This window comes from Gavia stellata, chromosome 4 (assembly GCF_030936135.1).
Source record: "Gavia stellata isolate bGavSte3 chromosome 4, bGavSte3.hap2, whole genome shotgun sequence".
Classification (NCBI taxonomy): Eukaryota; Metazoa; Chordata; class Aves; order Gaviiformes; family Gaviidae; genus Gavia; species Gavia stellata.
In genome coordinates this window covers 8,118,446-8,134,653 of record NC_082597.1, presented here as the reverse complement: position 1 = coordinate 8,134,653, position 16,208 = coordinate 8,118,446, and the positions used below count along the sequence as shown (strand labels likewise).

At 46.4% G+C, this 16,208-nt stretch overlaps 1 protein-coding gene across 3 annotated transcripts in view; it reads left to right on the top strand.

Moving 5' to 3' along the window:
• Nucleotides 1-16,208, top strand: part of FRMD4A (FERM domain containing 4A) — a 212,682-nt gene that overhangs the window by 94,885 nt on the left and 101,589 nt on the right. For all 3 annotated transcript variants that reach the window (XM_059816142.1, XM_059816143.1, XM_059816141.1), the window contains exon 3: nucleotides 14,823-14,917. In XM_059816142.1, coding sequence (XP_059672125.1) covers nucleotides 14,823-14,917 — 95 coding nt within the window. The remainder of the gene's footprint in view (nucleotides 1-14,822; nucleotides 14,918-16,208) is intronic.

Below are 16,208 nucleotides of genomic sequence, written 5' to 3'. Positions count from 1 at the left end.
GGACTGTCTCTCTTGCATGACAAGTTGTATTAGACCCTGCCCCATGGCCCAGGAGAGTCACAGGCAGGTCCTAGCCATCACTCTGGTGAACTTGGGGGACATACTCAAGCACATGAGATTAGAGGGAGAGTATCAGTGGGGGTGTAAGTGGAGTAGCACTGATTTACTATGCCTTGGGAGCCAGACCTATGCAATGGGTACGCAATTCTTTTATTCAGCTTCAAGGTTAAAGCAGTTTGCTTAGCTATCCCATTTCTTGCGGTCTCTGACCACTCGGCTCCCCGTAGCATCTGAGCTTTGCCATCAGGCATTAAGCAATATAACCAACATCTGGCAAGTGAGGTTCAGCCTCTCTCTCCTGACCCTCCCAGGGGAAGAACTGTCTGTCTGATGTGTAGTATTTTCATAGCATGCTTTACATTTGAGTGTGTTAAGCCAGAAGCTTCAAAACATTGTGGTATGTTCTTAATATAGCAACTGTATGTGTACAGATAATTAAACTGATGAAAGCATCCAGGAAGACCAGTATACTTGAACTCCAAGCTCTTTAGGGGAGGCAGTATCTAATATTGCTGTATGTATGGAGAATCTAACAGCGGAGTCAGCTCTCTTGACTACATCCCTAGGTTATAAGGGCAGATAAAGAAGATGAACGCATAAAAGCCTGTGCACCCATTATGCTTCTGAAGGCATCCCCCTTCCCCAGGCTCAGCACATGAGAATGTAGCTATCATTAAGTTTAATTAGTTTCGCCGCACTCACAAACGGTGTGTGTTGGATAAAACAGGAAGACCTAATTCTATGCATCAGACATAGCACTATTATTGATTTTATTTACTTTTATTGCTGTTAGATTTGTTAAAATCTGAACTAGCTTATCATGATTCATGAGATGGTCATGTAGATTTTGCATGGGTTTTTTTATAAATTATTTTAATGTGTTTAGAAAATGTGCTACAAAAATAAGCATTCACTTAGCTTATTAAATACTTTCAGCTATGAAGAAGTGACTTAGATTCAGGATGGAAATAAACATCCTTATTCAGGAGAGATTTTTAAAAAGCAAATAGAACATAAGAATGCAGCTAAGCTAGTATGTCTTGGGAAATTATTTTTCCTTTTCCACATCAGCAATAAGAGATCAAGAGCATTTCCAAGCACCAATTCCTTTAGGCTGGATGAAGGGAGATGGACATTTCTACAGTTGATTTGAAACTGGATGAACTAGAGCGCTTCAGAGGTTTACAGTCGAAAAGATAAATGGATTGTGTGAGCTGTCCAATTTTGTTATGTGCCCTAGCCAAACGCTTTCTTTAATGTTTGATAGAATTATGATCAAATATTTCAAAATAAAAATGCTGACCTCTGAGAAATTGTTGTTGACCCTGTCAAGGTAGCTTTAATGCTTAAAAAGAATACCAACAATCTCTCAGTGATATAAAACTTCAACAGATGCTACCAAATCAAAATATATATAGAAGGCAGCTGGTTATTCACACTGGCCAAGCTCTTATCAAACCCTGTTGTCGGCGGGGTGTGAAATGGATTCCTGCTACAGAAAGTTGGCTCCTAAGCTCGCTTCATGTTCGAAGTTTGATTTGCCACATGTGATACAGTCGGATGATTTAAAACACAATTGACTTTCTTGCTGCAGTTGACTACCCTTTTTCAAAATTATACAGATCTCCACAAACTGAAAGGCAAGTACACACAAAGACCCAAAATACTTTAAGCCAATCATTTACGATACAGATTATCCGCATAAATTTGTCATGTTGGAAGTGCATTCTTAAACTAGGCCATATAACTTTTAACCCAGCATGCTGTAAAGAATGCCCTATCTTTTTTCCCTTGCATTAAGACAAGGGTTTGAACCAAAGCCCTGTACACAAACCCTCTTAACTCCGCAGCATGTGCAATTTGCATCTTGAGCTGCTTCAATTTGTATTAATTTAGCAGCAATCTCCATCTAATCTGGTCTCTGTATCCATCACTGCTCTGTGTCACATGCAAAGGAAGGTGAAAAATCCTCTGCAGACTCCAGTTTTGTGATAAAAGCATGAGTACGCTTAGTGCCACTAATATCTCTGCTTGCTTAAATTGATTACAGATAATTGCAATGAAATCCAAAATTCAGCCAGTGTGTCTGTTAGTATCTCTATTGCAGGGGCAACTTCTGCAGATTAAATGCCTTTGTGTTGCAAAATGAGACTTTTTTGACTCTTTGCAAGGATGAGGGAAAGAAGAAGAGTTGCCTGGCTACCCAGGCTTCTTCCAGGCCACTCAAAGATATTGGGGTGTAGGAGCATGCTAAAAGGACACTTATACAAAGCAGAAAACTTGTAACCCAAGTAACAAAACGTCAGCTGTGTTACGCCAGTGTAACTCAGGTCATCACATCTCTGCTTCACAGCTGGAAGTGAGTCTAGAGGAGCATTCCTTCCCCTCACCAAAGACAAGTTAGAGGAAAGAGACAACACCTTGAGTTTCTCTTGTATTTGGGGAGTCCACATCTAGGGACTGAACCCAAAGCAGCACACAGCTCTGTTGCTTGGCCAGGTTGCAGTGTCCTTCACCGTGGGACCAAACGCAGGGGAGGGGACAAAGCCTCATTCTCTGCCCATGGGATTAAGACAGCATTGCGTGGGGCTGGCTGGCTGTGGTTGTGGTTAGGTGACAGGCAGAAAGGATGGGACATGCCATGCACATCTGAGCTGTGTCTTGTAATCTGTGCAAAACATTGCTACAGAACCTGCTACCACATGAGCTAATTCTTCTGGTTTAGGAATATGTGAAGTCTGGGTTTACCTGACTGTGACTACTGACAGCCAATTTGGCACCATCCTTTCTCTGACTTGGCTCATAGGGGAGGAAAATCAATAACTTTGTCTGTGCTAGTAGAAGAAACAAGTCAGAACTTGCTCACTGGCTCATGGACTCTGCTTGTATCCAGCCGGCTAGACTCTCTTCCCCTTGAATGAGATGGACAGATCCATACTGACATCTAGAAGTGGTTTCTGGCCCAAGCTATCCCCCAAATGGTACTCAGGCGTTGTCTGGGAGAATGTTAGCTACCACAGGCCAGCACTGTGCAAATGGTGCTGCAGTCTGGAGACCACTCAAGTCCGTGCTATGGCCCTCTTCAGGTTACTAGCAGTGACATAGCCAGTGCTGCTAACCCATGGGGATCCAAGTGCTAAATATGCCCAGTGCCAGTTATCTGGAGATTAGGTGAACTGGGAGATGCTTAAGCAACTGTGACCTTGAAAATAGTGTTTTGCTTTGAAGCACAGATGCTTCTGTCTTCTGCTTATATGAAACGGATGGTCTTCAACCAGGGCAAAGTCCTTCTGCATGTGGGTTTCTTCCTTCTGCTCTGCTCATCTATTGTCCACATTCTTCTCACTTATACATAGAAATCTCATAGATGTTTCATGCAGAAGGAGATGGAAAGCTACTGAATAGATCATTAATAGGTTCAAGACATTGAGAATGATTTGAAGGGCTAGTGAATCTAGCCATCATAGCTGGGAAAGTATTTTTTTCTGCTCTGAGGGAACTTGAATTGGATTGAAAGTTGGTTGTTTGGGTCCACATAAGTGGGTACCTTTTTTGTACCAGTCTTTCTGAGTTTCTTTCTCTAAATTCCCTGAAAGCTTGAAGAAAATCTCAGTCAAAACTGTCAAATTTGGGATGTATTTTCATTAAAGCTGTATTAATTGACAGAATGCAGCTCCTGACAATACTATAAAACCTCCCATGGAGTTCAGAGTAGTCTCCTGAAAACATAGTATTTGCTAGAGTAAACACATAGCAAAGCAAGCAGCCAGCCAGGCTTGCCCTCAGGAGTGTCTTGTAAAGGACAAAACAGATTTGATGTTGTCTTAGGTTTTGGGAGAAACCCAAAGAAAGATAATAGAGGAAGGATCTGTTTCTTCCAACCATCCAAAAACAAACCTAGAAAGTTTAAATAAAGAATAATAAAAGTTGCCTGTGCAAATTGACTCAGGGCAACTTTTTAACTTGCTTCAGTGATGTTTTCATGGCTGATTAGCTGAGCTGGCAGTGACCTTGGCAGTGTTACAAAAGCAATTTTTACATCAGTCAGCACAAGGAATTCCACACTTTCCATCAAATCCCTCCTAAAAAGATGCCTGCTTGCCCTTGCAATCTGGGTTTGCTTCTGTGGTTGGCCAGATCTTCTCACTCGGTTCATGCTCCTGGGCGCTATTAGTTGGAAAGGACTTGAGGTTACCCTGCACGATCCCTTTTACTGTCCAGAAAGATTACCCAGAGGGAACATCAGGATTTTGACCACTTGCCTTCAATTCTCAGGCCTCTGGAAACCCTGTGCAAAGGCTTGTGCATGTGCTCAGCACTCTGGCACATGGGAGGTGCACATGGGAGGTACACTGGGAGCGTACACCTTACAGTGTGCTGTTCCTGCTGGTACCCCAAGCAGCAGCAGCATCCCAGGACATCATTCTGAATGCCAGGCACAGCATCCTCTCCCTCTCCCCAGCTCTGCAGGAGACAGCGATGTAGATTCCCACATGAGATGTGGTGCTCTAAGCAGCCACCAAATCTCCTTGTGCTTCAGGTCTATGGATGAAAAAATACATGTACACAAAGCAGGGGCCAGTCACAAAAATCATCCTTCTTCCATCCTCAGCATATCAGCTGGCTCTTTCAGCTGTATGTCGGGACATTAGCTGCTTCCAGCAGAGACAGAGGAGACGGAGCAGGCAGAGGGCTAAGGGAGGAAAGAGGGAAGCACTGAGGCTTTTGTCATGCATGAGAGAAAGGCCTGAATATGGAGCAGTGAAGACGGCCAGATTTCCTGTCCCAGCACCAGTAGCAGCTGGCTGGTCCTTTTGGATGCAGTCACCTGAAAATGCTCTTGGAGTCACAGGACGATACAGAAGACAAGAGAGATGAATGGGGTCACTGGGCATCGATGCAGACCCCATCTGAATGGGGGAAGCATGCAGCTGCCTCTGTGTCAGGCAAGAAGGGGAGGAGGGATGCTACAGACCCAAAAAGTGTTTTTCCTCCCACCAACTGCTTCTCATTTTGGCTTTAACATCAATTTGCCATGCAGACTTGGCCGGTTAATGCTCTCTGCTTTCTCTGACTACAAAAATATTTAAGCAGATTCACATTGCTAATATGTAGGGGAATTAGAGAGTGTCAGCAATGGCTTCTGACTTAAGATACTGAGTGTCAGGTATTAGCTGAACCCAGAAATGAAGCTATCTGTGAATATTTCTAAGGCAACTTGTCAGAGGGTGTTTCTAATCCTTTTACCAAACAGACTTTTTTTAAAACTTGGGAATTTTTTTGCCTTTGTCTCCCTGACCCTAATAAATCTTAATTCCCACAACTCGCGGGTGTTGACTTTCCAAGAAAAACGTCAATGGCACTCTGTTACCACTCTCCACGTTCCCGAGGAGGCTGCTGGAGGCAAGTTGTCTCATTTTCCTATGTAAATGAAGAAAAGAGATTTTTAGAGCCAACCGCTGACTCTGGGAAAGACGTGCTGCATGTGCCAGCACGAGTAACGCTCCCACCACCGGTTCCCACCACTGACGGAGTTCAGCTGTTTTGTGATAAAAAATAAGGCATTCCCTCTCCAGGCATCTTCATTTTAAGGAATAATTTTTCACACAACTACATCCCAGCCTGCTTTGATTATGTGCACTCCAGATATTGACACAGTAATGTGGAGTTGAGGAATGGTGGATCTATCCCATAAGGGGAATTGCAGCCCCTAAAGCCCCAAGCCTTCAGCCTGAGCGGTTTCGTACAATGTTATTACGTTGTATTCGGACTAGATGATAGCTGAAAGGGCTGTTATTTGGTATTTACATAACATTACCATGGAGCGACTTTGGATTTTTCTTTTCTTTGAAGTGCGTAAAATGGGTTAAACAATGGGATGACAGAGCTGTTGGCAGAGCCAATTTGACAAGAAGAGAATTGCGAGTGAGTGACAGTTCAATGGCCCCTGGATGAGAGATTTCTGTGTTTCATGCACAAGGAAGCAGGGGCGGGAGGGAGTTACGGTCTGTAACTATCATGGGGTAATGTACTGCCTAATGCACACGGGTATACGCACGCTGCTGGCCTTCAGCAGATAAGGCTGCTGGCCACTGAATAACCAATGCCTCGAGGAACAGAGTGGGAACACAAAGGGTCTATATGGACATCTTTACTGCCCTTATCACCGTGGCGTTGGAGCATAGCTTTGTGGCTGGTTTTAGTAGATGATCTAATTCAGTAGGGGCACCTGGAGTTTGCTTCATTAGCAAATTATAATAGTTGGTGGAGGGGAAGAATTGTGTGCTAGTCACCATTTTGCACTTTTATTTCATCCTGATTAGACCGTCCAAGGTTCAAGATAGGTGAGAGCCACTGCTGGCTGATGAAGAAATGTTGTACCCTGCCTGGCCGTATCGTGCTGGGCACAGCCAAGGCAGGAATTACTCTGTATTCATGCAAACTGCTCCTTTTTCCACCTCACCTCCCCTGCTGATGGACTGGCCACACCGCGCACACACACACCCCCAGCCTACACTTCAACTCAAGCCACCAAGGAGATCTTTTTCAAACATCCAACCTTTGAAAGTTTAGCAAAATTGAACCGAGTCAGCAAGACTCGAGATGCTGATTTGAACTAGACACACTTCACAGTCCATCCTGCAGAAACCAAACCTGCTCGGGAACTCGCCAGACAGCATCTGCTATGTCTGCGCTCATAAATAAAATAGGTCGGGGCTTGCTGGCTGGGCTGGAAGCCACATGGCACAGCCCAGCTTGTGCTTCTAGGGGTAAACTCCCTCTCTGCCCCAAACAGGGGGACCATCCTTGGGACTGTGTCTGGGCTGGGCTATGCCCTGGTGGCTTTGGCTTGGAGGCTACCAACGGGCCAGCCTGCACCAGCATGTGCTCACAGTTAAATACCAATGATTTGAGCCCTGGAGCCTATGCCTGACCACTGCTGGGTTATAGCACAAAATTAGTGCAGGCTGAGCACCAGTACTGCAGTCTTTACCATTGCAGCACTTGGCATAGCAGTGTCTCATCTCTATAGTCTCATGATATATCTTGTCTCCAGCAAGGATACAGTGGATGGTAGCAGTCTTTTTAATCTAATGAAACGAGGCATTACTAAGTGTGATCTAGTTACCTGGTTCCCACAGTTCAACATGTCTCTGTGCTGGATGGATTCAGGCAGCGCGTGTCTGTCCATATGTTGAAACTATGCATTTCCCAGAAACCTTCTGCCACAGACAATTAGGGAAAAACTATGAAATGGGGGAGGGGTAATAGATAGGCTTGTTTGACAGTTAATAAAACAATGAAATATACTTTGTGTGCGCCTGCATTTCTAGGGACGTACCAGCAGCTGCTAATACCATGTCATCTGTTTTTTATTCATGGCACTGCTGGACTGTGGATAGATAATCTCGCTCTATAACTCACTCATTTCTAAGCATAACGCGAACCTGTCACTGAGAAACATGCTTCCCTGCCAAAAGTGGGCAGTCTGTCTTTCCACTGGGGAAACACAAGACTCTGGAGTTCCTCAGGCTGCTCAAATCCCAGTAACATTGTCTTTTAATTATATTGAATATTTAATACTGGAATGCTTGTGTTTCTGCTGTATTTTCCACAATGACTGACAGAATGATCTTCTGAAGCTACGGAGAAATCCTTGCACTTCTCTGATTTTACTGGTTGAGATAGGGAGATGTTTACTCCCCAAGTGCTGTGCCAGCTGAGGCACCTGTGGCTTGGTGAGATGAGCTCCCAGTTGCACCATGGTGGCACTTGGGCTACTTGGTTTGTAGCCACCAGGAAGCCCCTCCTCGGATGGCAGCACTGCCCTCTCAGGGCAGGATTTGGCTCAAGTCAGGTTAGATATTTACAGTGCTGATCCTCAGCTGAGTCAATCACTACGCCCTCCTGGAGAGAAATAGGTATTCGTAGGAATTTGGGCTGGTTTTAGGATGACATTAGTTCCCTAGAATCTTATCATAGAATCATAGAATGGTTTGGGTTGGAAGGGACCTTTAAAGGTCATCTAGTCCAACCCCCCTGCAATGAGCAGGGACATCTTTCACTAGATCAGGTTGCTCAGAGCCCCGTCCAAGCTGTCCTTGAATGTTTCCAGAGATGGGGCATCTACCACCTCTGGGAAACCTGTGCCAGTGTTTCACCACCCTCACCGTAAAAAATGTCTTTCTTATATCTAGTCTGAAACTGCCCTCTTTGAGTTTAAAACCATTACCCCTTGTTCTATCACTACAGACCCTACTAAAAAGTCTGTCCCCATCTTTCCTATAAGCCCCCTTTAAGTATTGAAAGGCCACAATAAGGTCTCCCCGGAGCCTTCTCTTCTCCAGGCTGAACAACCCCAACTCTCTCAGCCTTTCTTCATAGGAGAGGTGTTCCAGCCCTCTGACCATTTTTGTGGCCCTCCTCTATACCAGCTCCAACAAGTCCATGTCTGTCTTGTGCTGGGGACCCCAGAGCTGGACGCAGTAGTACAGGTGGGGTCTCACCAGAGCGGAGCAGAAGGGCAGAATCACCTCCCTCAATCTGCTGGTCACACTTCTTGTGATGAATACAGGATACAGTTGGCTTTCTGGGCTGCAAGGGCACATTGCCAGCTCATGTCCAGCTTTTCATCCAACAGTACGTCCAAGTCCTTCTCTGCAGGGCTGCTCTCAATCCCTTCATTCCACAGCCCGTATTGACACCGAGGGTTGCCCTGACCCAGGTGCAGGACCTTGCACTTGGCCTTGTTGAACCTCATGAGGTGCACATGGGCCCACTTCTTGAGCTTGTCCAGGTGCCCCTGAATGGCATCCCATCCCTCAGGCACGTCAACGGCACCACTCAGCTTGGTGTCAAGCTTTCCCCAAGAGATTCTTCTCCCCAGAAGCCCTCTTCTTTCTCCTCCCATCCTGTGGCCAATACATGCCCATAATGCATCAGTATCATCACTAAACCTGTGTGACAATGACTGTGGATGGTGTTCAGAGGCACCAAAATGGGTTTTGCATGTCACCTTGTGTAGCAAAGCCTTGCTCTGCATCACCTGCATCTCACCTCCTCCTTTTCCTCTCTCCAGCGCTGGGGAAGTCTCCCATGATCAGATCCCAGCCTGCTACCCCAGTGGGTTCAGCAGCCCCTGTTAGTGTGCTCATGCTAACGAGACCTCATCCAATAAATACATGGAGGAGCTATGATACTCAGGGGTTTTTGACACTGAATCCGTATGACTCATCCCTCATGCAGTATCCATCTCCCCTATGCAAGGAACTCTCAGGCTTGCCTTTCTGCCTTTCCCCTCCCTACTTGCCTTTAGGTCTTGCTGTGCCCTGCCATCATTATTCAGGGAAGTTGCCTTCATGACTAATTGGGAAGCAACACCTGTATAGAATGCACCTGTATATAGTGTCTCTACAGAGATAAGCACAGTGCATGGAAGAGATACTCATCCCCTGTGGTTAATTTGTCAGTGCTGAATGCCTCTTGAAAAAGAGCCAAGGACATAAAGACAGAGCTTGGGTATTGCATGCACTGAAGTTGTCTTGGTGTAGTTCTCTCCAGCACAGGCTGTACCTGCAGCCCAGGGTATAGGGGGCTCTTTAAACAATGCGGAAATGCAGGAAGGCAGCCCTGGGAGGGTCAGCCAGCTGTGATCCCACACATACCTTCTTGCACTGTCTTTGGTACCTTTTCATAAGCTTTCTTGGTGCAAGTTCAAGTCACAGAGCTGCTATTGAGGCTCCGTTCTTCCCCTGCCACCTCCCGACACCACTAATAAAGCTCTCCCTTTCCTCTAAGCCATTATTTGAACAAACTTAAGTTGCTTTGGCGGAGAGAGAGGGAGTGAGTTCACTGCTTCAAGGCTGCAGGAGCTGGGGTTGCAGAAGAGCCCCAGCCATGTGCTCACTGTACTCCTTGCTGCTGAGGCAGGAGTGCTTTGTGGTTGCAGAGCATTATGCAGCATTTCAAATAAACCTCTCAGGCATGGCCCAGGGCACGGTGAAGGGTGTCTGAGTCATTCTGCTAATAAGGAGGCAGGCCCTAATGTGTCCGTCTCTGCTCTCCTGCCTCTCCAAGAGGGAAGAGAGAAACCTCAAAGTGCTCCCAAGTCAGGTTTGACTTCACAGAAGAGCTGCCCACTCTACCAATGACCAGGAATCCCCTGGATGACGCATTGATGCCATCATATCTGGCAGGTGGATTCATTGACCCAGTATTGAGGTATCAAGTTTTGTGGAAAGTGTCATGTTTGCAAGTCCAGAGAGCCCAGGCTGCAAAGCATTGCTTGTCCCAGGCTGGCGTAGGAATTGGGGAGTAAAGGTAGGGGTCCAGAGCTGTGAAAGCTCACCGCCATGCAGAAAAGCCTCAGGGACAGTATCTTTGGCTAGGAAATGGCGGGTGTGTTTGCCAGAGACTCCACTGTATGGGAGCATGGGTCCCTCAGCCCTTCCTCCTGGTGGGGGGAGAGCGCTCACCAGGAGCAGGGTCTTCTCCCCCAGGGCCACAGCTGCGCTGTGCTGGGACCACAACCGAGGCCCTGCTGAATTCTCTAGTAAAAATAACATTTGTTTTACAATGCATTGTTTTTCACATGCATTTTTGCAAAGAGGGTCCTGTAGCGGGAGGGAGAAGTAGGGGAAAGCCTGGCTCACTAACAGTTGCTCTGACAACCCACCCCCACCAGCAAAGCATGCTCAGCCCTCGCTGCTCCAGCTGAAGGATTTCTGCTGGTCTACCCTGTCCCAAGTTCTGGCCATACAGCTGCAGCTCTGACATTCTCTCCCAGGCTGCTTTTTCTGATGCAGGTTACATGGAGTATGCCAGGAAGGTGCGGGTAGGAAAGAGATGAAGAGCAGCAGATGCAGAGGGGTCTCAGCAGCTGCCCAGGCAGCTCACAGTGCACCATGGTCCAGCTCTGCAGCTCTGCAGCACTGAGGATGTGGTTCAGCTTCTTGTTTGAATGCTCCGTGTTATTCCTGATTTATGCCTGTGGGATTCACAAGCTATCTTGCTGACCATCCCGCTATATTGGATGTAGAAGGTCCTGGGCCCACTTTCTACTGATTTCCTTGCACTCAGAGACCAGTCCCCATCTTCTTCACTGTGTCTGTGACGGAAGTTTTATTAATGCAAAATTAATATCCCTCTGGAAAATGAAGTCCAGAAATTAATAATGAATTAAAACAACTTGCCACAGGCATTGTTAATGAGCTCTTTGTCTGCATGGCTCACATGAAAGGAGGTCATTGCTCAGCCATTCCCATCGCAAATGGCAGGCAGATTAACTGTTTACATTGAGCGTGGGGGTATCTCCTGAGACAGTGGGACAGGCTGCAGCTCGGCTTGTGCCTGGCAGGGTTTTCCTGCCCTTATACCAGCTGGTTTGTCTTGAGAAGTCTTTGCTACCTGGAGAAGACACCTTCCTCCTCTCCCCTCTGAAGGCTCAGGTTGCCCATCTGTGTTGGGAGGACATGGGAGTCATCCCACTGGGAAGGAAAAATAACCTTGCAGAGCTTAAGAGGAAAGCAGAAAGTAATCTTGGAGGGGACTAGCAGGTCTTAACTTCACTGCCTTAAGCCTCTTCAGGGACTCTGGCCCAGTAACTAACTTGGCACCGCTCCAGCGCTGGGTCTGCATCTATTGTTCTTGTCCCTTATCTTGCAAGGCAAAGGGTTATCCTGCCTTATCTGCTACCACAGGCTTTGGAAGAGGCCCCACAGCAAGGGCATTGGAGATCGTGCCCCTGCTGAGCCCCATGGGCAGGAGGGAGGCTGTGCTGGGAGAGGAGAGGCCGCCACTGGGCAGTAGAGAAAGGAAAGCTGTCACGCCATGCCAACCACCTCTCTGTGGCTTTTTCAGCAGCCAGGTCACATTCAGCAGAAATAAAGAAGCAGCACGTTGCATTTACCCATCTTGCCTGGGGAGGGTGGCTGTAGGCAGGTGATTTCAGGTGCTGCTCCTCACTCAACACCTGAGCTGGATGCAGCGGTGCGTGGGGCAAGGGACACTGGGCATCACTTCTCCATGATATGGCTGGACATCAGATGGGGATTTTACCCATTTTTCAGTGACTTCGTGACACTGCTGGCTGGCTGGAGCCAAGGGACCCATCACTTCCCTATGTCCATGGGCAGCCTGTTCCACATCAGCCATTTATTGTTCTGTTCTGCTTTCCTGTGAAATATGAAAGCTCAACCTGTCCCTCCAAGTGCTTAACCCAGGATGGAGAAAATGCTGCTGTGTTTGAGGCATGCTTTTTCACCACCCTTCCCCACCCTTGCCCTCTCAGGTGGAACACCTAGCAAGGCTGGCTGATGGCTCGCTTCCTTGCTTGGCAGCACAATTGCTCATTTATCAAATAACTGAGTCACCTCAGAGAACTGGCAGCCAGGCAGTGCCAGCCACGCAGCACTGCACCTGCAATGCACTTCATCATGGGGATGCCCAGATTCACCTCCACCAACTGCCCCCACCAGTGGCCTTGGCCATGGAGGGGTCAGTCCTGCCCTCCCCTACACCCATCACTGGCCATGCATTCCCACCTCTCCTCTTGCAATAGCGCTGGGCTGAGAAGAAATCCCTTTCTGGCGCAGAGAGAGTTTGGCCTGATCAGGAGAGAAAGGAGCTGGGAGGCTTGGGCAGGGGTTGGGGAAAAGCAAGACTTAGGCTCTCAAACTGCACATTGACAGGCATGTCCTCTCTCTCCTTCAAAAGTTTGTGTGTGTTTGTCTGTTGTTAAGCTGAAAACTCATCCAAAGTCCACCAGTAAGTACCTACACTGAGCCTATGTATTTCTGAATTCACCTGGCAGTCTTGCCATCCTCTTCATCACAGTATCCAGGTACCTCATAAGCCAAACTGTAGCTTGTCCTTAAAATGCTCTGGCAAAGGGAGGTTCATCTTACAGGAGACAGGGATGCTGGGAATGTCCATCCCCCCAGCACAATGCCAGGAGAGAAGTATCTGAGGAGTCTTCAAAGAGACTGGTGTAGCTGGTGTGCTCTTTGCTTGGGTCCCTGAAGGGACTCAAGGGGACAAAGGACATGACAACAGCCCCACGCCTGGTCTACTCAGCTCTGAGTGCCATTCAGGAGCTAGTTCAGGAGTCTGTGAAAGGCAATATAGCAGGTAGCGTAGACATAGCAGAGACTCCAATGGTTGTGCCTGAGAAGTCTGATTTGGGAATTAAAATTAAGCTAGTTGCATCCCACCTATTCGTTATCCACCAGGCTGTCCCTCCTTCACAGCGACTTATCTCTTATTCAGAGACTTCAGGCACAAAGCTTCAGGCTAGTGCTGCATTTAGTCACAGCTATTGCTTCTTTCTTTGCCGGCATGACCTAGAAACCACCCTTGCATTGGGTGCATAAAGGAGCAGTATGGACATTGCTGGTAACTGCACTTGGACATAGCAGGGAGATGAGTGGGTAGAGGACAGTGTAACACTCACGTGAATGCCAGGGAAGTATACTTCAAGTTTGTCTCAGCTGTGTCAGATACTATGACAATGCTGGGTTCAGGGATATTTTTAGAGAGAGGCTGAGAGCCTTATGAATCTTTTTGGAAGTACAAATCAGGGATTTTTTTCAACACAAGTTGTGTTTGCATTTACAGGACAGAGCAGTCAATCAGGACAGCAGGGTTCATAGGTTCCTGCCACCCATTTTCTGCATAGCATCATCATTTCATCTGCATTTAACAATAGTTCACTTCTGGGTTAAGTCTGGCTCAGCCACTTGGCAGACTTGTTGGAGCAGTCAAGCCTGCAGACAGCTTTATTTTCACTGAAGCTTGCAGCATAGAGATTTGTAGACCAAATCCTTATGAGCAGTCACCAGGAAACATTATTGGGATCTCCAACCCCAGCTGTGCCAGTGCTGCTGTAACCATTGCAGCTCTAGGATCTGGGGCTATTACAGGCTGCGGGATCACAGGTTGCATCTACCTGGATCCTCTGTACTCCTGTTTCCTACCAGTGACAGTCAGGACAAGAGCTCTGTTATGGCCAAGACTTCAGTAGTCCGGTGGGAAACACAGGAGCTCAGCAGAGCTGGTGAAAATTCATAGAGGCAGGAGGATACGTTAGACTTAAAGGCCAAATAAGGTTTTGCAGAAAAAGTAGTAATGCACCGTCCTATGTATGGAGTGAATAGTTACTCTGAGCTTGGCTTTTATGCTCTTACTAAGGGTATTTTGAAAGTGTATGTTACTTTCCTCTCCTTCCTTCCAAGTGCCTAAATTTGAGGATATATCCTTATCTCTAACTGACAAGCAATACTGAATGGGAAACTATTTTGTTCTGTCATTTACTCCTCATTTGGTCCTGTCATATCCTATCTTTTAGCACTATGTATTTTCTTAGTGTTATGAGCGTATATCTGTGCTGTGTGTGTGAGAGTGGGTGTTTGAAATGTGTTTGCAAAGGTCCTTGATAAAAAGCTTTAACAACTAAAATTATCAGAGAGGCATGAGTGAGCTGGTCATGGTAGATCTGAACACTGGCAGGCGGCAGGTCATCTGTCTGCAGAGACACTAAACACTGAAGAGGTCAGAATCGCCAGGTTTTTAGTGTTTACCCAGGAGGGAAACTACTGCTCATTTCAAGGAGCTAATGTTGCTTGCAGATTTAGCTTGAACACCAGAGGGAACATAAAAGCAACAGCAGTAGAGTACCTTCAAGTATAGCATTTCCCTCCAGAAGCACAGTACAGTTCTATTCAAGTTCTCCTCATTAATCACTTTCTTTCATTCTTGTTTTCCAGCCAAAGCTTTTGGCCAAGGAGCTGCTTGACTTGGTGGCATCTCATTTCAACCTGAAGGAGAAGGAGTACTTTGGAATTGCATTCACAGATGAAACGTAAGTGTGAGAAATCAAAGGCCTAGGAGGCAACTCTTAGATCACAGGAAACCTCAACGGTTTTGTCCAAAGCAAAATGACCAGCGTACAAGACCTGTGTACCCCAAGGTCCTAGACCAAGGTCTAGGGAGGCATAGATCTCACCTTAGAGTCTGTCCTGCACTGCCTCTTCTTCAGAGGGCCAGAAGACCCTCATGGCAAGTTAAGCATGGCTGGAGGTGTACAGAGGCAGTAACAAACCCTTCCAAATCCCATGTTCAAAGAGTTGGTATCATTTGGCACTGGTAAAAGGTTAGCTTAAGCTCTCATGGATTTATGATCCACTCAATAATTCAAAATTATTAGCAGATTGGAAGAACTGTTCAATTAAAGTGTTAATCAGTTTATTCGCTCAAGCACACTTAAAAGTAATGTTACATTATTTCAAGAAAAGAAAAAAAAACCCAACCTCACAAAATTTCTCTATTATTTCTGATGTTTTAGATCCCATATCAAAATTTCTTTAAAAAGGGAAAGAAGAAAGTGTGGGAAAGGAAGGGATTGCCAAATTTCACACGAACAGAAAGCACTTTTAAATATAAAATTTTCATTGTGGAAAGGATTTGTCCTTACCAGGAATCACAGAACAGCCTTATGGCTGAGCTAAACCAAAGGATGGGATCCTGACACTGCGGTCATCTCAAGCAATGTTGGTTGTTCACCTTGAACCCCAGCTCCCAGAGTTCTAGTATTACCACAAAATTTGAGGTTTTGTCTCAAGACAGGCCATTTCTACCCCCTGTTTAAAAGGCAAGTATAAAATTAGCACTGGAGAAACATTAAAGGACTGCCAAATGCTATGATTAGTCCTAGACTGTGACCTCTCAGTGCTACTGCACAGTCCCTGCTACTTTCTTCCAGCTGCTTGTTTTCTCTCTGTAGTTAGACTGTCCTCAGCATATGGACTATGTCTTGTATGCGCACCCACCATACTCCACCTCATTTTGCAATAGGGGTTGTTTTATATATTAATCAGGAAGAGGCTTCCTGCACCTATATTGTTGTAAAAAACCAAGATTTTCAAGCCAATGCTGTGTTCCCAGAACAGCTGAGTCAGCAGTATTGCTGTCATGAGCCAGCTCCGCTCTCGTGCTGAAGTGGCAGGGAAATGTAAATTATCTGCTGGAATAATGATTCAGAATCGGGTAATCAGAGGCTGCTGGATAATTGCACAAAGATATCCACATTCATCTCAGCAGCAATCACCCCTCTAGAGCCAGTTCCTTTGGCAAGCACCTGCCTTGGGCAGCCT